General features: G+C 38.9%; 1 protein-coding gene across 1 annotated transcript in view; it reads left to right on the plus strand.

The window, feature by feature from the left end:
- Positions 1-26,261, plus strand: part of ADGRV1 (adhesion G protein-coupled receptor V1) — a 537,422-nt gene that overhangs the window by 123,850 nt on the left and 387,311 nt on the right. The window contains exons 40-52 of the mRNA XM_068981126.1: positions 1,472-1,550; positions 1,656-1,794; positions 2,424-2,565; positions 4,570-4,832; positions 6,674-6,849; positions 7,636-7,760; positions 10,931-11,088; positions 11,179-11,325; positions 11,650-11,757; positions 15,497-15,761; positions 16,498-16,620; positions 24,024-24,246; positions 24,571-24,775. Of these exons, the coding sequence (XP_068837227.1) occupies positions 1,472-1,550; positions 1,656-1,794; positions 2,424-2,565; positions 4,570-4,832; positions 6,674-6,849; positions 7,636-7,760; positions 10,931-11,088; positions 11,179-11,325; positions 11,650-11,757; positions 15,497-15,761; positions 16,498-16,620; positions 24,024-24,246; positions 24,571-24,775 (2,153 nt within the window). The remainder of the gene's footprint in view (positions 1-1,471; positions 1,551-1,655; positions 1,795-2,423; positions 2,566-4,569; positions 4,833-6,673; positions 6,850-7,635; positions 7,761-10,930; positions 11,089-11,178; positions 11,326-11,649; positions 11,758-15,496; positions 15,762-16,497; positions 16,621-24,023; positions 24,247-24,570; positions 24,776-26,261) is intronic.

Consider the following 26,261-nt stretch of genomic DNA (forward strand, 5'->3'; position numbering starts at 1 on the left):
GTGGGGGGTGGTGGTGAGTAGCACTGAGGTAGCCTGCTCCCTGTCCCTTGGTTAGAAGGTGTTCTGGGCAGAGGGGAGATGAGTCTGGGTTAAGGGGGAGAAGCGTGGCCCTACTGTGGCCTGAGGAGTGGGACTTCCTCACTCACTTCTGAGGCTCAGTGTGACAGCTTTGAAAGTAGCAGAAGGGAATAATCAGTTTTTAATTTATTATTTGGAAAGTTTCCATTTTTATGCAAAAGGAATACATGATCGCAAGGACTAGGTTGTTTATATTGAGCAGTTACTACAAGGTTATTACTGTTCACACTAAGAAAACTTGCAGAGTACATCATCTTCCCTGTACTCAGAGATAATTTGAACAATTTAGCTTTGGGTTAGTGCTTTCTGATGCTCTTATTTCCAAGTGTTTTGTATATCAGGACCATCATTCCTTAGTAGTAGTAGCTGTAGTAGTGTTGATCACCCAGTCGTGTCCAACTTTGCAACCCCATGGACTGTAGCCCACCAGGCTCCTCCGTCCATGGGATTCTCCAGGCAAGAACACTGGAGTGGGTTGCCATTTCCTTCTCCAGGGGATCTTCCCGACCCAGGGATCGAACCCGGGTCTCCTGCACTGCAGGCAGATTCTTTATTGTCTGTTATATTTGCCCGTTTTACAGATGAGGGAACTGAGGCTAAGAGAAACTGGGAATCATGCTGCAGTCACGCAGCTAGGAAATGGTGGGACTGGGCCTCTGCCCTGTAGCCTGTAGGCACAAATCCTGATGTATGCTTCCTCGACGTTATTGATCTCCTGACTCATAGAGAATGCCACTCTCCTTACCCTTCTTCACCTAGACAGCTGTCATAAGGATCCGAGAGTAAGGCGGAGCTTCTGAAACTTAAAAAATAAAAGTCAAACATATTAAAAAACAGAGCAAAACAGTAACTGGTTTAGTTACTATTTCCAGACTGAATAATAGATATTGGTAACATACTGAGCTTGGTGAACAGAATACAGAGTAAAAAGGGATTAGAAAATTTACGTTAAGCTTAGTCTTTATTCCACTTACCTTTCCCCTTCTTTCCCATCTATCCCAACTTCTGTTTGTACCCCTGTCTCTCTCTGGCTCTTTGATGCCTGTATTTTTCTCTGCAGCACTTCCTCTCCTTCTCTCCCCAGTTTTTCCTTCTTCTTTCTCCTTCTTGCAGCTATCCCTTATTTTCCTTCCTCTTGAAATGGCTTAAAATAATAGAAATAAAACCATAGCTCCAGTTGCTTATTTTATCCTGTTCTCAGTTGATTAGATTTCTATGAGTTAGTGGTGTTTGTTAGCAAAAGCTTGCTTACTCATACAAGTATTTGTATATTAGCATCTTTTGATTAGTGTTGACAGCACCTCTGTATACCAAAGATATGGTCTTTAAATTCTGTATCAAATAGTTCTCATTTTGATTGCTTATTTAAAGATATGTTTCTATGCTCTTTCAGATTCAGAGGGCTTGACTGCCCAAATCATCATTGATGCGAATGATGGTGCTCGAGGCGTAATCGAGTGGCAGCTGAGCAGGTAAAGCCAAGGCTGTGTGAGAGCTCTTAACGGAGTTTCAGATTCTTTACTGTCTAGTGGATAGAAGCTTGTAAGGGAAAAATGAACGTTTTCTCTTTATCATAGGTTTGAAGTAAATGAAACCCAAGGAAGTCTAACATTGGTAGCCCAGAGGAGGACAGGGGCTCTTGGCCCTGTTTCCCTGTTTGTGTATGCCCAGAATTTGGAAGCACAGCTGGGAGTGGATTACGCCTTTATACCAATGGTGAATTCATTGACAGTTACAGTGATTTAGGGCCTGTACATCAGTTAACCTTGAAATAATAAACTACTCTGTATTCCACAGTCAATTAGAGCCACAGAGTTCCACCTGGTGGAATAGCTCTCTTCACTGTTTTGGTAAATTATACAGATTGAATTTTCAGTACTGTTTCAAAGATTATTCTATATTTTACTTCATTCATTATTTTATTATAATATTTGACACTTTTCTTTTATTCATTTGCTATCTAATTGCAATATTTGATACTGGAAGACATACATTATTGTGTTAAAAGAGTTTATATAATTGATGACCATACCAGAGTGCTTCTTATGCTTCTTGAAAACGTTACTGCTTTCATTTCTTTGTTTTGCTTTACTGAAACACCTTGAGTGTTTGAAAATATTTTTTGTCTTGTCTCTTGTTGCCTTTTACTGCTTAGTCAAATGTTTCCTTTCTTCCTACTGCTTTTTAAACTTAATTGAGAGAAAAAAAGGTCATGAAAAAGTAAGGAAAAAGTCCTGTAAATAGCTTATTTCACATTCAGCAGTACTTCATATTTATTTCCAAACATTTAAAAATGACTCAGCGTATTAAAATATAATACTGCCTACTTCTGCCTCTTGGACCAGATTCTTCATTTCGCTAATGGAGAAAGGTATAAAAACGTTGACATAATGATTCTTGATGATGACATTCCAGAAGGAGATGAAGCATTTCAGCTGATTTTAACAAATCCTTCTTCTGGACTGGAGCTGGGAGAAAATATAGTAGGTAATTGATGATTTATACACAGCTCCCTCTCACCTCTCTTCACTCCTGAGTGAGCCCTGTGGTATGGTGGGGCATTGACAGCATCTGCCATAGTCACACATTAAGATTGTGCACTTTTTTTCATGTAAGTCTTTTGACTTTGATTCCTAGGTATTGTTACTATTATGAACTAGGTCCCTTGTAATTATATTTTTAAGTGATTATATATCCATCTACAATGCAGGAGACCCTGGTTCGATTCCTGGGTGAGGAAAATCCCCTGGAAAAGAGATAGACTACCCACTTCAGTATTCTTGGGCTTTCCTGTTGGCTCAGAGGGTAAAGAATCCGCCTGTAATGTGGGAAGCCTGAGTTCTATCCCTGGGTTGGGAAGATCCCCTGGAGGAGGGCATGACAACCCACTCTAGTATTCTTGCCTGGACAATCCCCATGGACAGAGGAGCCTGGCAGGCTGCAGTCCATGGGGTCACAAAGAGTTAGACATGACTGAGCAACTAAGCACAGCACAGCATATATTATAAAAATCTTCTAGATTATTTAGAGATATTATAATAATCTTTTAGATTATTTAGAGGTATTATAATAATCTTTTAGAATGCATGCTCTGAAGCAGATTTCCTAGCTTTGACAGCTATTCCTGCCACATCTAGGCTTGTGAATGTCCACACATTGCCTGTCTGTGCTTCAATCATTCGTTCTGTGAAATGAGAATAATAATAGAATCAATTGCACGGGGATACTGTGAGCATTAAGTGAGTTAAGAATGTCGGTTAAGCAATTTGTAAGTTCTCAGTAGTAGTAGTTGTTGTTTTGGCTGTTACTAACATTATTAGTAGTGGTAGTAGAAGATAGAAAGCTCTTGATTTCTGAAGGTTCAGTCAGTTCAGTTCAGTCGCTCAGTCATGTCTGACTCTCTGCAACTCCATGAATCACAGCACGCCAGGCCTCCCTGTCCATCACCAACTCCCGGAGTTCACCCAAACTCATGTGCACTGAGTCGGTGATGCCATCCAGCCATCTCATCCTCTGTCGTCCCCTTCTCCTCCTGCCCCCAATCCCTCCCAGCATCAGGGTCTTTTCCAATGAGTCAACTCTTCGCATGAGGTGGCCAAAGTATTGGAGTTTCAGCCTCAGCATCAGTCCTTCCAATGAACACTCAGGACTGGTCTCCTTTAGTTAGCTTATATTTTGAACTCTTGTAATAGTGCTAATATTTTTTCTCTTGCCTTTTTGAAGAAGATAATCACGATGTCTAGAAATAGTGGCATGCTGATGCCTCCTTTCCATTGCTTTTATACTGTTACCTGGCTGGTAGCTCCAGGGCAGTGCTGAACAGTAGCAGTAATGAGAGGCATCACTGTCTTCTTATGTTTCAACATTAAAGTTTAGTACTTTCTGTTGGCTTCTGAGAGATATTACTTTATCATGTTGAAGAAGCTGCCTTTTGTCTCAAGATTACTGAGTCTTCTTTTGTGACCCCATGGATTGTAGCCTACTCTGTCCATGGAATTTTCCAGGCAAGAATACTGGAGTGGGTTGCCATTTCCTTCTCCAGGGGATCTTCCCAACCCAGGAATCAAACCCAGGTCTCCTGCATTGTAGGCAGACGCTTCTTTAGAAGCGTCTTTAAAGAAGCTTCTTTAGATCTGCTCAAATATTCAATAACACTTGCAACTCTAGAAATTTAGGTCAGATGGGCAAACTTTTTAAAATAGAGTCAGAATATACATTTTGACTTTGTGGGCTAGAGGATCTTTGTCACATGTATTCAACTCTTTGCTAGTATAGTGTAGAGACAGCCATAAAAAAAAAAAAAAAAGATTACTGAGTCTTTTTATTTATATCATGAGTGAGAGTAGAATTTCATTAAATGCCTTTGAACATTTATTTTTAAGATGATCTAGAAAAGCATTGGCGTAGTTTACAATGAAGTATCCACATACTTCCCACCACTTATAACCCATTCTATTTTAATTTATTGTTTTAATATTTTTATGGTGATAGCCTTCATTACCATCCTTGCTAATGACGATGGCCCTGGAGTTCTGTCGTTTAACAACAGTGAGCACTTTTTCCTACGAGAACCGACAGCTGTCTACGTCCAGGAGAGTATGGCAGTGTTGTACATTGTTCGGGAACCTGCCCAAGGACTTTTTGGAACTGTGACCGTTCAGTTCATTGTGACAGAAGTGAATTCTTCAGTGGAGTCGAAAGACCTGACTCCTTCCAAAGGCTATGTTGTTTTAGAAGAAGGTGTTCGTTTCAAGGTACAGGATGAACGTTTAATGAGAATGAATGATTAATATTTACAAAATAATTTTTTCTTTGAGGAGCCCCCTTGATCTTAGAAAAAAAATCCAGGTTAGGGGATAGGTGAAGATAATGACTAGATTACTGCTGTATTGTCTGTATAGAATGCAGGTGGAGAAATTTGCTCCATTAACAGAGTTGTGGAATGTGCAAATAACAAAGAAAATATGCATATTGGTGCTTTGAATGTTAAGTATATTTAAATGACATGCTTCATGTTATATTGCCTTTAAGTCATAAACTACAAGAAACTCCAGGACCTTCATTGCAGTCATAAGCAGTAGGTAGTCATTCTTTTTGCCACATTGTCATTAAACAAAATACAGCTGTTTCCTTCAGACAGCTTGTTTGAGAAGCAAGTATCTTATGAAAACAAGAATAGCTTATTGGAGGAGGAATGCTGGATTTAGGATTAATCATAAATTGAACTATGTTTGCAGAAGTTCATTTTCGGAAACTTCTTTTCTATATAGTAATAATTTTCTGTTCCTGCTACTAAACTTTATTTTTAAACACAGTTGAGGTTTAAAACAACTGATTATATTAGCTTAAGATATGTTTAAGCCAAGTATATAAAGTATAGTATCTAAAATAATACATTTAAAAATATTTCACTGGAAAACAATCCATCTAATAATTAAATAGTTCTATTTATGATCAATTTGTGTAACCATCACACTTTTGAATTCATATTTATTTACATGTCCAGTTTTTTTTGTGTGTTTTGGAAATTTAGAACATTTAATTGATTTGTTCAGGAACACTTACATCTTGATATAGATGAAAATAATTTAAATTTGAAGTATTTTATGAATTTTCTGTTGCTTTACATTCACATGCTTTCCTTTTTTAAAAAAAAGTTTAAAATTTTATCTATATAACTTTTTGTATATTTTAAACTTATGTATTTTTTTTCTTAAAAGACTTTTTCATAGTGTATTTAAAGAACTTTCTATTCATTAGGCAAATTAAATGTTTGAACAAATTGGACTAAATAGGTTTTTCTCTTACCTCTATAATTACTTTTTTCCCCACATATTTTTATTTTCTGAGATATAAACAGTAAAATACAAAAATCTTAGGCGCATGGTCGATGACTTTAAAAATATGTATACATCAATGTAACAACCGCTTGGATTAATGTGTTAAACATCACCATCAGACAGAAGTTTCCTTCTTGTCCCTTACCCTCCCCAGACGAAAAGGCTTTCTGGTTTCTGTCATGAAAGATTCATTTTGCCGATTCTTGAACTTCTTATAAATAGAGTCATACAGTATGAATTCTTTTTGTGTCTAGCTTGTTTTGGTCAACACAATTTTTGATTGTACACATGAGTAGTTGATGCTTTTTTAAACTGCCTGGTAGCATTTCATTGAATAGATGGCTGTTTGTTTATCCATTCTCCTGTTGATAAACATATTGGGTTGTTTCTAATTTGTGCTTTTTAAGCGTGAGTCCTAGGCTGAAATGAGACCAATGTAGTTATATAGCTAGGGCAGGATAAAGAAGTAGCAAAAAATGAAGACCTAAATTTAGTTTTTAAATCTCAGTGATATTTTCAAATACTATACATATTTATTTTTAGACTTTTCAGTGGACTAAGTCACAGTGTTGATAATCTTGAAAGCTGTAACTTGAGAGAGTTGTTACTATTACATTTTGAGGCTCAGTATTAAAATAAAAAAGAGGTGATATTTTCCAAAAGTATTATTTTGTTGTCAAAAAATGTCAAATTACTCTATATGTATGTGGCAAAAATACTGAATTCTAGTAATAATTTTTTGCTTATGTTTTCAGGCCCTACACATATCTGCCATACTGGACACAGAACCAGAGATGGATGAGCATTTTGTTTGCACCTTGTTTAGTCCGACTGGAGGTGCTAGACTAGGGGCACATGTTCAAACCCTTATAACCATCTTGCAGAACCAGGCCCCTTTGGGGCTATTCAGTATCTCTGCAGTTGCAAATAGGTATAGTGTATTCATAAGAAAACTGTCATTTCTGAAGCTAAGTTGGAAATGTGATATAAAGAAAATGCAGAGGAAAACTGATCTCTGTTATAATGGGAACGTTTAAAATGAGCTCTAGCTGATAGATCCAAAGAGGCCACATGTTGTCATAACAGGAAGCATCAAAAACGTAATGATGCCCTATTTAATGGTGGTGTTAGAGTTCTTGTTTGCTCGGAATCGACACTCTCAGTCAAGAGCACTATTTTGTGTTTTCAATAATAATAAAAAATGAGGAACAATATAAATTATGTTTAGGTGCTCAAATTAAATGAATGACTTTTTATATGACTTTTCAATCATATATTAACATGATTGGGCTTTAGAAATTCCATCTAGAAGCTAACAAATATATATATTTTTAATTTCTACAAATATTCCAGATCTAGTTTTATTACCATGTTAAGAGTTTTCTGATTTGTTTTTTTTTCTCTGTTAAGTGGTTTTGATTTACGTGAAAAGAAACTTAGGAATGACAGGGCTTTATTTTGGAATATGTAGTGTGAAGTTACTGACTCTTAGCAGTTTCTTACTTTCATAGTATGAGATCATTGTGCTTTTGAAAATCCTCATAAATGAATGTTTTGAGCTGTAGATTCTAGCCTCCCTGCTGTGTAAAATTTGTGGATGGATCTCATCTTGATTTGTATAAGTTTAAAAATATATTAAATATATATTAGCAATGTGATATAGATATTTAATATGTAGAAATGATATACTTTTTCTGCAACCATTTGTTTCTTTTAGAGGCACCTCTGTAAACATTGAAGAAGCCAACAGGACTGTGTATTTAAGTGTGTCACGTACTAATGGCATTGATTTAGCCGTGAGTGTGGAGTGGGAGACAGTTTCTGAAACAGCCTTTGGCATGAGTACGTTTAGTTTCTTTAAGAACAAAATTCTATAACCAAGAAAGATTGCATGTTTAAGATTTACATTTTCCATTATGAGTTGGATCTTATGGCTCTACTGAACATGGATTATAAATATTTAATTCTTTGATTGCACTCACAAATGTTTATTGACTGTGTCCTGTGCCCGGCCTGATACTGAACTTGTGGGGCTCAGAGTTTAGAGAGAGGAAGAAATAAATAAGTAAAAATCAACTTGTAGTTTGAAGTACAATAAATGTTTTTTAAAGGTGAAGTTCTAAGTGTGAGAACATAAGACAATGCTTCCCAGGGGGTGTCAGGGTTTGAACTAAGACTTGAGGATGAGTGGGGTTTATGCAAAGACCTGAGTTAGAGGAACATACAAGAGAAAGCAGGAAGCCAGAAGTATAGAGCATATAAGTGAAAAACTGGAGTGGGCACTGGGTTTAGAAATAAGCGGGAGTATTGAGTTTGGAGAGCTAGGTAAGACCAAATCATTCAAGAACTTGAAGGATATTATCACATGCATTAGTCTTTATTTTAGGGTTATGGAAAGTCTCGTGATCTAGGCATGAGGGAGGGCTCCCATGTATAACAGGTGGGGTGGTTATGATCACATTTATATTTTGAAGGCATCATTCTTGCTGCCATGTGAAGAATGGATTGGCACAGGAGAAATGAGGAGATAAAAGAACAAACATAAGGGCAATAGATGGTGGTAGCTTGGACTAGGTGATAGACTGGATGTGGAGAAGGTGCTGGCTGTGACTCCTAGGTTTCTAGCTTGTGCAGTTGGTTGGAGAGTCATGTCTTCAGTTAGAAGGGGAGTACTGAGTGGAAACAAAGTGTTACTTTGGTGAGGGGAGTAAAATATTTGAATTTGAGTTAAATTTTAGAAGACATTTCTTTAGACTCAATAAAAGGTCTCTGTCGGAGAGAGAAATTTGGGAACGTTCAGTGTGCATGTTGCTAAGTCATGGAAATTGACGTAAAACACTGGCCAGTGAGAATGGAGACAGAGAAGGGAAGAGGATCCAGACTGAGTCAAATGGAAGGAGTAGGGAGAGGGGAAGGAGACTTAGAAGACCTGGTGAGAAACCCAGGGGAATGCAGGATTGCAGACTGCGGCAAAAGAGCTTTTTAAAAAGGGAGGAATGGTAAATTGTGCCAGCTGCTCATGAGAAGTAGGACGAGAACTGAAAAAATACTTGTTGTCATTAGCAAGAGCTGTTTGTTTAGAGGGATGCAACCCAAGTAACATTTTGAATCGAAGTGAGAGAATGCAGACCTCAAATATATGTAGCTAGCACAAGAAGTTTGGCTGAGAAGGTAGAACCTAGCAAGACTAGTGGTGGTGGTGGGGAGGGGAGTAGGATTCAGGGTTTTTGTTTATTTCTTTGGTTTGACGAGACCTGAGTAAGTATAACGGAGAAGGCAATGGCACCCCACTCCAGTACTCTTGCCTGGAAAATTCCATGGATGGAGGAGCCTGGTAGGCTGCAGTCCATGGGGTCGCGAAGAGTTGGACATGACTGAGCGACTTCCCTTTCACTTTTCACTTTCATGCATCGGAGAAGGAAATGACAACCCACTCCAGTGTTCTTGCCTGGAGAATCCTAGGGATAGGGGAATCTGGTGGGCTTCCTTCCGTCTATGGGGTCGCACAGAGTCGGACAGGACTGAAGCGACTTAGCAGTAGCAGCAAGTACATATAAATGCTGATGGAAAAGACATAGTAAGTAGAAAAGGATTGATTATTTAGACGAGAAAGGGAATAATTAATAGTAGTACAATTACCTGGGGCTTCCCTGGTGGCTCAGACAGTAAAGAATCCACGTGCAGTGTGGGAGGCCTGAGTTCGATCCCGGGGTTAGGAAGATCCCCTGAGGGAGAGAAAGGCTACCCATCCCAATATTCTGGCCTGGAGAATTCAATGGACAGAGGAGCCTGGCAGGCTCCAGTCCATGGGGTCGCAAAGAGTCGGACACGACTGAGTGACTTTCACTTTCATAGTTGCCCGGAACCCATGAAGAGATGAGAGACAAAAAAAGAAAGATTATGGTTTCTAATTCAGAGTTAAACCTCTACATGGGTTGGGCTCTGTATGTGTTTTGTGGATGTACTTGTGAGAGTATATGTTGGAGATTCTTAAATCTCAACAGGCATTTTTTTTTATTCTTCATCCACCCTTTTCCTGAATTATGGTAGGGAAGGATTTAACCATATTGTTAAGATTTCAGTGCAAAATATTCACTCTCTGAAGGTCAAAGCTGTGGTGTTTCAAAAGTGGCAAGGCAAGACTAAAATATTGGATTTCTAGGAGAGGAAATCACCAATGGATAGTACATAAAAGGCATTGGCATTATGACTTCTTGAACTGGTTATCTAAAAAGTGATCAGTAATTTACAGAGAGCCTAGGTTTCAACCTTGACATTTGTTCTTGGTATGTTATGTTTGAACCATTAACTAAAGTTTAAAAAGAACCAATCTTCTATGGGAAACTGTCATGATAGAACATGAGAGGGTTTTTAAAAGGTAAAAACTTCATTAGGTGGAGTTTTTTTGTTTTTGTCTTTGTTTAATTGTAGCTCAGACTTTTAGGACATGTATGAAATGTAATTACTGCACAGAATTTTAGGAGACGCAGGCTGATCAAATTTGATAGCCACTGGTAGGGAGTCTGCTTTGGCATTCTTAAATATGTAACACATGAAGTTAGAAATTATTGGATAGGGGTAGTTTCAAATTAATAGTGTTAAGCTTTTAAAACCCAGCATTTAGCATGTTTCCATAAAAGGTGTTTACTACTTTTAAATTTCTCAGTTGTATTTTCATTATCTTTATGGAAGCTGATAAAAATCATACTGAACATATTTCCCTTTAAAATATACATTTAATATTTATTTATAAATATACTCCAGAAATGTCTTTGTGGGTTTAGATATTAAAAATTTTCTTGTTTTTGTAAGTTGACACTGTTACTGGTTTGAAATTCTCTAGTTTGTCTCTTTTCTTTCTTATATACACACACGCATGTGTGCACTTGCTTACCATGGAAATATTTTCATTTCTAGTAACAAACTCACTAGTTTCATTGTTTAAATAAACTTTGACTAGGTGAAGTCTGGAGAGGATTTTACACAAGGATACCATGGTTTATGTTTTTCAGGGGGAATGGATGTTACGTTTTCTACGTTTCAAAGCTTTCTGGATGCATCAGCTTCTGGCTGGTGTTTCTTTACTTTGGAAGACTCGGTACATGGTTTAATGTTAAGAAAATTGTCTTCTACTCTTTACCGATGGCAAGGGATTTTTGTCCCATTTGAGGTAAGCATCACTTACGTTATGGTACACAGACTAAAATGTACATGTAGATTTTGGATGCCTCCTGATTTCCTATTATTCCTTGTTTCCCAGGATTTAAGTATAGAAAATCCTAAAACATGTGAAGCTTTTAATATTGGTCTTTCCCCCTACTTTGTGATTACTCATGAAGAGAGAAATGAAGAAAAGTCTTCTGTTAATAGTGTGTATATGTTCACATCTGGATTCAAATTATTCCTGGTAAAAAAAAACTTCACTTTTTTTGTAGATTGCTTTATTTAAAAGAAAAATCAGATTTGTGAAACTGAGCTAAATAGAAGTTACTATATGTTGTATGTTAAAATGATAAGGGGCTTTTGTAAGTTAACACACATTTAGCAAGTTGTCTTAATCCAGGGATATTTTTGTCTTTCTTGAAATGACACATAGATATGCTTACCTAGGGATCAGAATGATTTTTCAAGTTTTGAGGTTCAAATATTTACTCAGCTTTGCCGTATTCAGGGGTTTTCTGCGTAAAATTTCCTTTAAATTTTTATCGTCACTATTCTGTGTTCTTTGCAGGTACAAACAATCAATATTTCAGAAAGTTCTCAAGTAAGATATTTTACTTCAGACAGTCAAGGTTATTTGATTGTTGCAAGTCAAAGTGATGATTCTCAATTAACTCAGGTTTGATTTTTTTAAACTGAATTTTTTACTATAATCATTGAAACACATCAAAGGTTTCGTCTGTAGGTTTGGTATAAAAGAAAACCATAATTTGATTATGATAAAGTAGTAAAGATGAATATAGATATTGATTAGTCACAGTTAATTTTTAAATGGTACAGTCTTCAGGAGCCAAGTATAAAAATAGGCATGACTATTTAATTAGAATTTAATTGCATTGGAAAATATGGAGAAAAATCACACAACTGGTTTCACAGAGCTTCATCTTAACATTGCTAATGCGGCACATATCACCCCAGAAATCCCATATGTGTCTAATAAGCTGTATCACAGTGTCTTAATAAATATTTACTTGATAATTTTTCTCGCTCTTCCAACTTCCGTACCTGCTTCTCATCTCTTCACATTCGGTTTATGACTTTGTTGAAAGGAGAGCTACAAGGTGGAGATTGCTCATCTTCCCAACCCCAGATTCAGAAAGCTCCCGGTACCCAGTCTTATTCCCCCTCCTGTTGCAATGGCAGAAGTGTTTCTTCTATAAAAACCAGGCTCCTCACCTAGGGGTCCCTCTTGCCTTCCTTAGGGTTAGTATTCCCTTTACTGTGCCACTAGCATCATTCTCAGATTATTATCAGTTCAGTTCAGTTCAGTCACTCGGTCGTGTCCGACCCTTTGTGACCCCGTGAACCGCAGCACACCAGGCCTCTCTGTCCATCACCAACTCCTGAAATCCACCCAAACCCATGTCCATTGTGTCGGTGATGCCATCCAGCCATCTCATCCTCTGTCGTCCCCTTCTCCTCCTGCCCTCAATCGTTCCCAGCTTCAGAGTCTTTTCACATGAGTCAGCTCTCCACATCAGGTGGCCAAAGTATTGGAGTTTCAGCCTCAGCATCAGTTCCTCCAATGAACACCCAGGACTGATCTCCTTTAGGGATGGACTGGTTGGATCTCCTTGCAGTCCAAGGGACTCTCAAGAGTCTTCTCCAACACCACAGTTCAAAAGCATCAATTCTTCAGTGCTCAGCTTTCTTTATAGTCCAACTCTTACATCCATGCGTGACCACTGGAAAAACCATAGCCTTGACTAGACGGACCTTTGTTGGCAAAGTAACGTCTCTGCTTTTTAATATGCTGTCTAGGTTAGTCATAACTTTCCTTCTAAGGAGCAAGTGTCTTTTAATTTCATGGCTGCAATCACCATCCTTAGTGATTTTGGAGCCCAGAAAAATAGTCAGCCACTGTTTCCACTGTTTCCCCATCTATTTGCCATGAAATGATGGGACCGGATGCCATGATCTTGGTTTTTTGAATGTTGAGCCTTAAGCCAACTTTTTCCAATCTGTGTAATAATCTTCACATTTAAAAAGTGATTTCTCTCCTGATCTCATCCCCTTTTACTTCTTGTTTCATTTCTTTTCTCCCCTCTGTAGTAAGATACCTTGAAAGAATCATCTACTTGCTTTGTAAACTTCTTCATGATTCCTGATGACACTTGGCTTGCAAATACAGTGGATGCTTTTGTCTGTCATTATTTTGCATTACTTCCCATTAGCATTTGACAGCCACCTCATCCTCAAACTTAAAGCATCTCTTCTCTTGATTTTGGTATACCACACAGATTTTTGTTCTGTTTGTCTGCGTCATCTTTCTTGGTCTCCAATGCTGCTTCCTTCTCCTGTTTCTGAACATATTCTGAACATAGATATCTTGGAGTTTTTCAGGTTCAGTTTTTTTTCTCAGTTATTATATATAAAAATTGTTTTAAATTTATTTTGAATTGGAGGACAGTTGTTTTACAGTATTGTGTTGGTTTCTGCCATACGTCAACATGAATCAGCCATAAATATACGTATGTCCCCTCCCTCTTGAACCTCCCTTCCCACCTCCCACCCCGTCCCACCCTTCTAGGTTGTTAGAGAGCATGAGGTTGAGCTCCTTGCATCATACAGCAAATTCCCACTGGCTGTCTATTTTCCAGCTGGTAACGTATGAGTTTCAGTGCTACTCTCTCAGTTCATCGCACCCTCTCCTTCCTGTGCTGTGTCCACAAGTCTCCTCTCTATGTCCGTGTTTCCATTGCTGCCCTGCAGATATCAGATTCAGTTTTGGTTCACAATTCTTTTTTTTTTTTTTTTCCCCTCTCCACTCACTCTGACTATTTTTACCAGTCCTATTACTCTGAATATCAACTATAGGCTATCTTCCAAATTTACCAGTAGCCTTTTCTCTGTATTCTAGACCTCCTGTCTAACTGCATGTTGGCATGTCCACTTATATATATTTTATGTAGCTAAGATTTAACAGAGCGCAAACTAAACTGTAGATTTTCTCTATGAAACTTGTTTCAAGTGTTTGCTTTCATCTTGGGAGATAGTACCCTCATAAATAAGATTGCTCAAGATAGAATGCTGGGTTATAACTTTCTTGATTTTTTCCTAGTTATTCATTCCCATCTAATTTATTATAAAGTGTTTTTTATTATATCTCCCCAGACTTTTTTGAGTATGGGCAGTTCTTTTCATCTCTGCTTCTTTATCCCCTAATCAGGTCCTCGTCACTTCTCAGCACGCTAGTAAAGTAGCCTCCTAGCTGGTTCTCCAGACTTCTCTGACCTCCTCAGATGCATGTGCCAAGTAGCTGGAGTAATCTTTAAAAAATACTAATTCATGTTGCTCCTCATTTTAAAATTATTCAGTGATTTCCAATTATGTTTGAAATAAATTCTAGATTATTTAATACAGATAGTTAATAGTATAATGGTATCATCTTCTTTCCACAGCACAGTGCTTGGTCATGCCTGTTGTCCTGCAATGATTAAGATCGTCTCTTTCACCCTTCCTACGATGATTGTCTCTTTCACCCTGTGATAAATTGTATGGTCACCCAACCAAAGGAACCTCATGATCTTACCTGTCCTGTCTGATCTTCACTGCCCCAGTGCTGTCAACTCCATTCCAGCGGGGCCAGTCTTTGTTCAGCTTGTGATGAACATTTTCTACCTTAGAAAATCTGTCATGCCATTCTTTCTCATTTTATTTCCTAGGACAGTCATAATTCTCTATCACGCCTTCCTAACTGTTATGTTCAGCACTTGTCTCAGATTAATAATCATACATTTATATAATTATTTATGTGTTTATTGTTTGCCTTTTTCTACTGGTTAATAAGCTCCATAAAGGGAAAAGCAACTCTGTCTGTAACTTCTTGCATAATGTTTGGCTTATATGTAATTCTTTGTGAAATTAACCAGATGGCATAAGAAATCAGGTGGATTCAGGGTTTTCTTTTAAGTTCACTTGAAACCTTGTATGCATTGCCACCTTCAGGAGTAAAACGTTTAGATGGTTTATCTTTATACTTTATTGCTTGAGCCGTGAGTTATGATAATACAGTGTTGGGAAGTTTCTTTTCCAGTTCTGAAGTTTTAGTATTTAAACAATTTTTTTTTTCTCTTTTTGAATTTCTCTTCTCTTTCTGTCACCCACCCCTGCCCAGATGTATATTTGAAATTTATTTATTTTCAAATAACTTCTCTTCAAATCTCTGTGTATGGAGAGACACACACAGAGATAAGAAGAGGGAGAGAGCAATGAGAAATCATGTTTTGATATTTCCTCATTTATGAAAGTATCTTCCTAACTAAAGAGTCCTAGAGAGTAACATACGATACTGGCTCCATTCTTACAAGTGCTAAATCCCTAGTCACGAGCATTTTGCATTTGCTCTTTCCCTGCAGGTCTTCAGGTGGAATGGAGGAAGCTTTGTGTGGCATCAGACCCTCTCTGTCCGAGGTGTGCTGAGCATGGCCTTGTTCACCAGAGGCGGCGCTGTGTTTTTAGCCATTGCCCAGGCTAATGCCAGGTCAAACTCCCTTTTACTCAGGTGGTCCAGCAATGAGTTTACTAACTTCCAGGAAGTTCCCATCAGTGGAACAACACAAGTGGAAGCCTTGACTTCAGGCGATGATATTTACTTAATTTTTGTCAAAACTATCTTTCTAGGTAAGACCATAGAGTGTTTGCAAGGCATATACAGTTGTTATCAGAAGTACCTTGCATTCATATTATGTTCGTATGAAAATACTCTTGTAATAATTTTTTTTGGCTAATCCATAGAATATTTCTTGTTGGATCTATTGACTGTCAGGTAAAGATGGATTTGGGGAACAAAGAAAAACATTTGAAGTGTTATGTTCATAACCTGTAGGTTTTCTGAACCACTGTTTTAAAGATACTAAAATAAAACTGGAGTTGGGTGGGTAAAGTAGAAAGAATTATGAAGATTTTACACTATATGTGCAAACAGGTAACTTTTTATATGACTGTGCGTAGGATGCTATGGATAACCTGAAGTGGTAATAAATAGTGCCAAGTGACTTTTGATAAGACCATTTAAAAATACTCTCTGAATACAGATATGCTTTTTTTCTGCTTAGCGGTAGTTTCTTAGGTAAAATTTCAACATTCCTAAAAAGTAAAACTTCAATATTATTTTTTTGATATCAGATCATAATTAGTGGCTAAACCATGCTTATACTTCTTGTGGTAAATGCAAAAAGACTTTTGAAGTGTTTCCAAGTTGTATTTTTGTTTAATTGAATGAATTCTGAAGAAATGTCATACTCTTTGTTTCTTTAATTAAATCTAACATTTTAATTATAGTTTTATTGTGTAATTTTGTCTTTTTTTTTTCCTGTAACTTTTGCCTTCAGATTGGTCTTTTATTCTGTTATTGTAGGAGATCAGAATTCAGTTGACATTTTTGTCTGGGAGGCAGGACAGTCTTCTTTCAGATATTTTCAATCCCTGGATTTTGCAGCTGTTAATAAGATCCACTCTTTCACACCAGCTTCAGGAATAGGTAAAGCATTTCAAATGTTAACAGATCCTAAAGGAAGTGTGAAAAGCTGGAATGGTTTCAGTCTTACTGAATTAAAAGTAGTATCACTCTGCTGCTAAGTTGCTTCAGTCATGTCCGACTCTGTGCGACCCCATAGACGGCAGCTCACCAGGCTCCCCCGTCCCTGGGATTCTGCAGGCAAAAACACTGGAGTGGGTTGATACGGATGTAAAATTAAGACCATTTCAATAATATTTCCAGAATTCTTAGAATTTCAAAAGGAATGGACCCTGTGCTTGAGAAGAATCAGAATGACTAAAATAGTTCAGCTCGTCAGTCGTGTCCGACTCTTTGTGACCCCATGGACTGCAGCACGCCAGGCTTCCCTGTCCATCACCAACTCTTGGAGCTTGCTCAAACTCATGTCCATAGAGTCGGTGATGCCATCCAACCATCTCATCCTCTGTCATCCGCTTCTCCTCCCGCCTTTAATCTTTCCCAGCATCAGGGTCTTTCTAATGAGTCAGTTCTTCGCATCAGGTGGCCAAAGTATTGGAATTTCAGCTTCAGCATCAGTCCTTCCAATGAATATTTCGGACTGATTTCCTTTAGGATGGACTGGGTGGATCTCCTTGCAGTTCAAGGGACTCTCAAGAGTCTTCTCCCAACACCACAGTTCAAAATCATAAATTCTAAAGGGAAAATTATTAGTGAAGGATAAATAAAGATAATGTATTTCTTTTGTCTAGAGAAAATGCAGAGTAACATTTCACAAACTTTTTTAAATATGGAAATATTTATAAGTGAGATAGCAAATATCCACATTTAAGAGTTTGTTTAAAGTCAGAAAATGATTATGAGAATTCTGCTTTCACTCTCCAAACTTTCTCCTTCAGTCAAAATCCTTTCTGGGTCCTCTGTACCTTAAATCCACATCAGAAATATAAGCAGTCTTATAATCTCAGTGGTTTCTCCAAGTCTGTTAGTGAGAACCCAGGGGGTTAATGCTATTTGGAGGCTGTAGGATTATTTTCAGAGTTGCTAAGAAAGCACTTGAGCTGAGGGGCACCTAGTGGCCATGAGGTGAAGAAGCCCAGGACAGTTGACCTCGTGAGGTTGGAGGCTGCCTCCCAGAGCAGGTGTGAACAGCTCAGAAGGCGAGTGCAGGAGACAGTGTGTCTCCTGTGAGGTGCCCCGTGGAACTTAGAGGCCAACCGCGAGCGACTCAGCAGGCGAGTCTGAATAAATCTGGGTCCCACTTGCAAAGTGAGACACAGCGATTCAGTATGAATTAAATAGCATCATTTGTTAAATAGCCATATGTAAGTCAGTGTTTAAAGTTGTGAAGAATCCCTCACCTTCAAAGGCTTAATGTCTGATTGGAGAAGTAAGAAAAGTATGAAGAGAAATGTTCGACATAGAGTACCGATACTGTTTGCTGTGTGAATGATATAGCATTGGAGTGGTTGAAAGGTCCACGAGGGGAGCTTGAGCTGTGCCTGGGTGCACTGGTAGGAAATACTGTGGGCAGGGGCAGAGTTGGGAGTGAAAGAGAAAGGCAGAAGTGTCTGTGACGTTGAGGGCACAGTGAAGAGGCTGGAGTGCAGAGGACGGAGGCTTGGACTCAGAATCGGTGGTGGTAGCGTTGAGGACAGGCAGGCTAGAGCCTGTGCAAGAAGGTCTGGAATGTCAGGCCCCGGGGGTTGAACTGTGCCCAGGGGTAGTCCAGCGGTTCCTAAACATTTTGTTCTTAGAAACTTCTCACCCTCTTAAAAAATGTGAGGACCCTGAAGAGCTTTGGTTTGTGTGGATTATATTTATTGATATGTTATATTAGAAATTAAAATTGAGAAATGTAGAAGATACTAATTCATTTAAAAGTGAAAAGTGAAAGTCTTTCAGTTGTGTCTGACTCTGCAGCCCCATGGACTGACTGTACTGTCTGTGGAATTCTCCAGGCCAGAATACCAGGGTGGGTAGCTGTTCCTTTCTCCATATTCATTGAAAAATGACAGCAATAAACTCATTACCTGTCAACATAAATAGTATACCTTTTAATTTTTAAAATAAAACCTTTATAAGAAGAGTGGCACTGGCTTTTTTTTTTTTTTTTGGTAGATCTCTTTCCTGTCTGGTTTAATAGCTGGATTCTCATGTCTGCATCTGTAATTTAGCCATTTGCAATAATATCAGTCATCTGGCCTATGGGAGATCCCACTGGGCCCTCACGAGAGAATGTGAGTGAAGTAGACAGACAGCATCTTGGTATTATTAGAGAAGTTGTTTTGCCGTCATAGAACGTCTTAGAGGGTCTCAAGGACTGTTAGGGGTCCCTGGACTCACTCTGAACGTTACTGAGGTGGAGAAATCCTCACACGCGTTTCAAAGGCAGATGACGACCCGAGGTGTGTTTTACGACTCCCAGCTGTCTTCGCTCTGTAGGACACGTTGTGCTGTGCGCAGCCGCCCAGGCCAGGGGAACGGAGAATCCTTAGTGGGTGGTTAGAGGTGAGGGGCTGAGTCAGGAGGACATCAGTAGGAGGACCTGTTGACCCGTGGGGGTCGTTGAATTCAGGAGTTAAAAATCGACAGAGAAAATGCTGTTGAGAAGAGGAGAGAATCTTGCACAAATGCAGGAGTCTGTTTGTGGGCTTTCCTCTTGGGGCCCGGCCGCTGCTTTCTCGGGCAGCTGATAGAACCTTTAGGCATGGCCACCTTCAGCCACCGCAGCCACTGCCCAGGGCTCGGGGCCTGTGTGCCTCGTTTTCATGGTGGACACTTGCCTGGCGGCACTGAGCTTCCACGGGTCCTGCTCCCCGCTCCTCGGCCCGCGTCCTCGCAGGTGCCCACACTGTGTGCTCCCCTCGCTCTGGACTCTTCTGTCAGTCTCCTGCCTCCGCACCAGTCCTGTGTCTGCTGCCAGCCCCCCATCTGTCTCCGCTCTGCTCACGCTTTTCTTAAATACCTTCCCTTTACACTGTCAGCCTCTGACAGCCTGTCGGTCTATGAAGCTATTATGTGACAGCCACCTCTGACTTTCTTCTCACTCACTCAACAATCGACTAACTGAATAAATTCTGTATCTTCCATCATGTATTTGTTTAGTTTTTGTCTGCTTGTCCTTTAAGTTTGTGCCTTTATCTTTTTTTTTTTTTTTTACTTTTCTTAGACCTCAAGATTTCAAGTGGACTAACTCCATCTACTTGAGCTACTTATTATGATTCAAAATAGTTGCCTAATGAATGTGTTTAAGGATGACGAGTGCTGCCTGAATGGGCCTTTAATTGAAGTTATAGAATTCCCTTTAAAGACTTTAAAAAAATAGAATAGGCACACTTTCTAAAAGAACTTGTGAAAAATTCTGCCAGAGGCTTGTTAAGGGACCATTGTGAGGTCTCTTTATTTCTTTTGTTTCTGTGACTTGAGGATGCAGAATATGAAAAGATTATAGGTAATTATTTAGAATGGCTTATTATAGATCTCCTGAAAGCTGAAATTATGCATTAAATAATATACAAGGACTTTCTTATTTTGAACGTGTCAAATATTTTATTAAAAGTATTAGATTGGAGCCATGACTCGGAGGATTACATATTTATTCTGGTTAATGACTTGACAGAGATTAGTGACTGAATTCTTTAAATGAAAGAGGAAGAATGAGTATAACAAAGACTGCCAAGACATATAAACCTGACTTCCCCTTCTCCCTGTTTTCCTTCATTATTTAATAGATATTTCTTAGTGCCAATTATGTGCCCAGCACAGTGGTAAACCCCGAGAAGACAGGGATAAGCAAAATCAGGTATAGTTCTTGCCCTGAAGAAGTTTTAACATCTAATAGGGAAGAAGGGCCATTATATATAATCACACAAGTTAAGTTTTTGGCTACAAACAGATAATCACCATTAAAAAAATAACTTGCATAAAACAAAGATGAATGACCTCTTCTAAGGGATGCCCAGGATGCTTTCTTAAGGAAGAAACATTTACTTGTGAACTAAAGGGCTTCCCTGGTGGCTCAGAGGGTAAATAAAGCATCTGCCTGTGATGCGGAAGACCCAGGTTCAATCCCTGGGTCAGGAAGATCCCCTGGAGAAGGAAATGGCAACCCACTCCAGTATTCTTGCCTGGAGAATCCCATGGACAGAGGAGCCTGATGGGCTACAGTCCATGGGGTCGCAAAGAGTTGGACATGATTGAGCAACTGACTACACTTACGTACTTACTTATAGGATGAGTAGGGGTTGATGAGACAAAGATTTGAGCACAAGGCAAGCTCTAGACCAAAGGAGCAGTGTGGGTAAAATGGTCAGTGTCTGGGAAAGGACAAGGAAGACAGCAGTGTGGCAGTGAGGGGAGAGTGGTCCAGGGTGTAACTGAGGATGAAATCAGATAGGCCATAGGGACTTAAAGGGTTATTGTTTTTATCCGGTAAGTATTAGGGTGCCTTTCTGAGAATGCGGTGAGATGAAAAAGAGAAGGGTGCAGAGAGAAAGAGGAAGACAGACAATGAGGCAGAGATTGTGTGTGAGAGTGAATGAGTGTGTGTGTGTGTGTTTTCAAAATGGAGTGTGGATTGCCAGTGGGAGAAAGCTTAGAGGCTGGTAAGAGATGTCAGTAGACAAGCTGGGGGCTCTCATCACATTTCAGACTAAAGATGTTGAATGTTGGAGCTTGGAAAGCGGTAGGTGATCCAGGTCAAAGTCAGAGAAGTAGATTAATTCAGAAGCTGTCTCACAAGTTGTGGGAGCTGACGGTTGAGTAGATACGGGGGTAGGTAAGGGCGTGAACACCAAGAATGAGCCCTTAGTTCATTTGCTCAGTTATGTCTGACCCTTTGCGACCCCATTGGCTGTAGCATGCCAGGCTTTCCCTTCCATCACCAACTCCCAGAGCTTGCTCAAACTCATGTCCATCGAGTTGGTGATGCCATCTAACCATCTCATCCTGCCTTCAATCTTTCCCAGCATCAGGGTCTTTTCTAATGTGTCAGTTCTTTGCATCAGGTAGCCAAAGTATTGGAGTTTCAGTTTCAGCATCAGTCCTTCCAGTGAATATTCAGGAGTGATTTCCTTTAGGATTGACTGGTTTGATCTCCTTGCAGTCCAAGGGACTCTCTAGAGTCTTCTCAACACCATGGTTTAAAAGCATCAATTCTTTGGCGCTCAGCTTTCTTTATAGTCCAACTCTCACATCCATACATGACTACTGGAAAAACCATGGCTTTGATTCTACGAACTTTGCCAGTAAAGTAATGTCTCTGCTTTTCAATATGCTGTCTAGTTTGGTCATGGCTTTTCTTCCAAGGAGCAAGCGTCTTTTAATTTCGTGGCTGCAGTCACCATCTGCAGTGATTTTAGAGCCCAAGAAAATAAAGTCTGTCACTGTTTCCATTGTTTGCCCATCTGTTTGCCATGAAATGATGGGACTGGATGCCATGATCATAGTTTTCTGAATGTTGAGTTTTAAGCTTTTCCACTCTCCTCTTTCACTTTCATCAAGAGACCCTTTAGTTCTTGTTGGCTTTAGTCATGGAACTTCTCTTTTTCCACATGCACTTTTTAAATAATCTCATCTAATTGCCTTCCTTTAGGATATTTTTTCTTTCTTATGGAAGAGAATTCTGTAATCAGTACTAGTTAAAATTCTGTTCCCTGGAGTAGGTAGAGATTTAGGAATTTTTTTTCCTTTATAAATTCTCTGTCCAATATCATAATCTTGAACAAATATGCATGTCTATTTTCTGAGAAAGTACTCCCTGCATACATATATGTAGATTTGAGCCTGTATGTTTCCTGCTCTGAATGTCTGATTATCTATTTGCTGCCTTGTCATTCTAATGAGATTGCAAGGATTTGAATAGGGTATATCTCTAAGGGTTAAGCTACATAATCAGTGATATTCAGAACACTTCAGTTTATGATTCTGGTTAGACTATAAAATCAGTTAAACTTGAGAGATGTTGTGATTCATCTGAGGAGTTTGCTCTTTACTGACTGTGTACCATTTTACAAAGCTCTTTACTGACTGTGTACCATTTTACAAAGCTTTATGAAAAATATTTGATGAATTTAAAATGCAAGTTTATTAATAACCTTTCTTGATCTTTACTATGTAACATTTGCTAAACTGAAATAGTGAAAGAAAGTGAAGTCGCTCAGTCGTGTCGACTCTTTGCGACCCCATGGGCTGTAACCTACCAGGCTCCTCCATCCATGGGATTCTCCAGGCAAGAATACTGGAGTGAGTTCCCATTTCCTTCTCCAGGGGATCTTCCTGACCCAGGGATTGAACCTGGGTCTCCCACCTTGCAGGCAGATGCTTTAACCTCTGAGCCACCAGGGGAGCTTAATTTAATTTCCATAGATAAACTTGATCAATAGTTCTTGACATTTAATAATGAGGATATGGGGTTTTCCGTTTTAACCTATTAGCTACAACTGTAGAAAGACCCATGCTTTTGGTTCTGTGCGCTATTTTAATGCATAGTCAATCTCAAATGATATCTTCTAATTCCAGTGTGTTTTTCCAAGTATTGGCATTTGTGCGTGTTTCTGACTTTTCTTCCCAGTTTTAAGTCTGAAGATTGCTAAATGGTATATACAGTGTAGTGAGCCCCCTTCTGCTCCTAACTTTTGTAGATATAATTATATGCCATTGCTTTGAACTATTAAGAGCATGCTTTCCTACCAGCATTTCAAAAAGCATTGGCAGAATATACTGAATATATTGGCCTTTATTGAATACAGAATATAATCAAAGATCATAAAGTTGCTAATATCCTTAGGACACCTTTAAGAATTTATCAGATGAAAATAAAATGATTACCCCTGTCTCTAGTTATTATTGACAAACAGAATACAAAAGTAAACATCCAAAGGAGGGGAATAATTAAATATATTTTAATATTAGTAGTCTAGTATCTGTATATAAAATTATAAATCTGGATTGCTATATTATAAATATAGCATTAAGCTGTTTAAGTTTTCTCACATTTAGACTATTTATAATTTGTCAATTGTAAATTCATATGGATTCAGTGGAAAGGAAAATACAAAAATGCAACATTCAGTGGTATAATTACCGATCTCGTTTACTTTAGAAAGGATCTTTCAGTGCTATTCAATAAATACATATTAGGGTGAATGCAAGAGTTTAAAATCCATTTGGATTTTATTAGCTTTTGATTTTTTAAACAAATTAAGTGGGTTGTGGGTACATTGTCAGACTGACTTGGTTGTTTCACAGTATTTTTAAATTATTGTTTATATCCAGTTGTTTCAGAAATTGTATGATATTTAGTTACTTCAGCAATCTAAATGTAGCTTTGGTAGGTGGGAGAATTTTGTTGCTATACCAGTGTTGGGAGCCTGTGAGTTGACATTCATTTTTCATTCTGGTTCCCTTTTCTTTCCTTCCTACAGTCCACTTACTTCTTCTTGGCCAAGCTGTGTCTGCGCTTTACTGCTGGAATTCAGAGCTGAATCACTTCTCTCTTATTCTTGAAGCACCATCTGCTTCTGATGCAGCCTTTGTTACAGTGAAGTCCCTTAATTCAAGCAAAAATTTAATTGCTCTTGCAGGAGCCACCCACTCACATATATATGAGCTAGCCTACGTCTCAAGCCAGTCTGACTTTATTCCTAGGTAGGTCCAACATTTTATGTTGACTGTCTTTATCTCACCATGATTTTACATGGCATTCATTTTTAAGTTTTTATGTAGTGATGGAAAAATACACAAAATAATACAAGCTATTTATAAACCAGAAGTTTACTTATTATCCATATTTCTAATATCTATTCTTCTGGTTAATTAGTATTAATTATGTTTTGGATTACAATTTTACTAATGAAATGTGATTTCTGCACACTTTTAGTAGTAATCAATGTTCTGAGAATTTTATGATTACCATTTATATGCTTTTAATTTGTTGCAGTAGACTTATTTTATATGTACTTCTTATGCTAGTTCAGGTGAATTGATATTTGAGCCTGGAGACAAAGAAGCTATAATAGCGGTAAATGTCCTCGATGATACAGTTCCGGAGAAAGACGAATCCTTCAGAGTTCAGCTTAAAAATCCCAAAGGAGGAGCAGAGATTGGTATTAATGGTTACGTACAAATAACTATTCTGTCTAATGATGATGCCTATGGAGTTGTTGGATTTGCTCAGGTAAAGATCCCACACTTAGAAGGCAAATGGTTTTTTCACGGTATTACTTCTTAGCTGCTATCAGCACTCAGTGATTCATATTTTGAGTGTCTTAAGCCCCTCTTTTTCTCCCTTTCCCTCTTTACCACCTACTCTGCATTATAAGGTGAACTCTACTGATGATTGCACAATGGACCCTGAGTCACCTTGACTCCACCTTGTTTTGCTACTGATCTTCTTTATAAGGTTGAATTTGAAATGGTACTAGCTGGCCTTAGTGCAGGAGTTCGGCTCTGCTGTTAGCCTTGTTCCCAGAGGGTAAAGGTGAAGCAGATCCCAAGTACCCTATACACTGTGTCTTGTCACACTCATCGCCTGCAAATATATTACTGTCCATTTATGCCTTTGTTGCTTCCTTATGAGAGAAGGAGAGAGAGATATTTATAATTACGTGTGTTGTACATATGGACATGCTCCTTCCAAGGAAAGCTGCTAAGTCGCTTCAGTCATGTCCAACTCTATGCGACCCCATAGACGGCAGCCCACCAGGCTCCCCCGTCCCTGGGATTCTCCAGGCAAGAACACTGGAGTGGGTTGTCATGTCCTTCTCCAAAGCATGAAAGTGAAAAGTGAAAGTGAAGTCGCTCAGTCGTGCCGGACTCTTAGCGACCCCATGGACTGCAGCCTACCAGGCTCCTCCATCCATGGGATTCTCCAGGCAAGAATATTGGAGTTGGGTGCCATTGCCTTCTCCATAGCATGGCATATAGGGATCACTCTGTTACCCTGCCTGTCCATTTCTGAAGCCAAAGGCAGGTCAGCTTCCTCTGAGTCAGCTCTGCCCAACAGAATTGTAATATTAGCCCCTGGGTAATTCTGAGTTTTCTAGAAGCCCCATTAGAAAAGTAAAAAGAAACAGGTGAAATCGGTTTTCATGTTTTATTTAACTCAATATATTTGAAATACTGTTGTTTCAACATGTTGTCAACATAGAATTACTTAGGAAATATTTGACATCCTTTTTTCATATTTTGTCTTCAAATCCAGTGGGCATTTTTATTCTTAAAGAAAGGTGCCATTTCATGTGGCGAGTGGCTGCTGTGTAGGACAGAGTAACCCTAAGACATGGGCTGTGGGAGGGTTAGAGAGAAAGAAGATGCCCTCCTTCCCCACCAGGTGTTCGCACTGTTCGACTTGTTCCCTCATTTTATTTCCTCTCTGCTGAAATGCCATCTTACCAGAAAGGCCTTTTATGATTGAAAAATGCGACTCCCACCAGCAGTCTGTTGCTTTTTATTTCACCTTAATCTTCTTTCCGGCACTTAGAACAGCCTAGTTTGTCTGGGTTTTTTTTGCTAATATTTAAGAGCATTAGGGATTCTCCAAGTGGCGCTAGAGGTCAAGAACCTGCATGCCAATGCAGGAGGCATAAGAGACACGGGTTCGATCCCTGGGCCGGAAAGATCCCGTGGAGGAGGGCATGGCAACCCACTCTAGTATTCTTGCC

Source organism: Capricornis sumatraensis, chromosome 9 (assembly GCF_032405125.1).
Source record: "Capricornis sumatraensis isolate serow.1 chromosome 9, serow.2, whole genome shotgun sequence".
Classification (NCBI taxonomy): domain Eukaryota; kingdom Metazoa; phylum Chordata; class Mammalia; order Artiodactyla; family Bovidae; genus Capricornis; species Capricornis sumatraensis.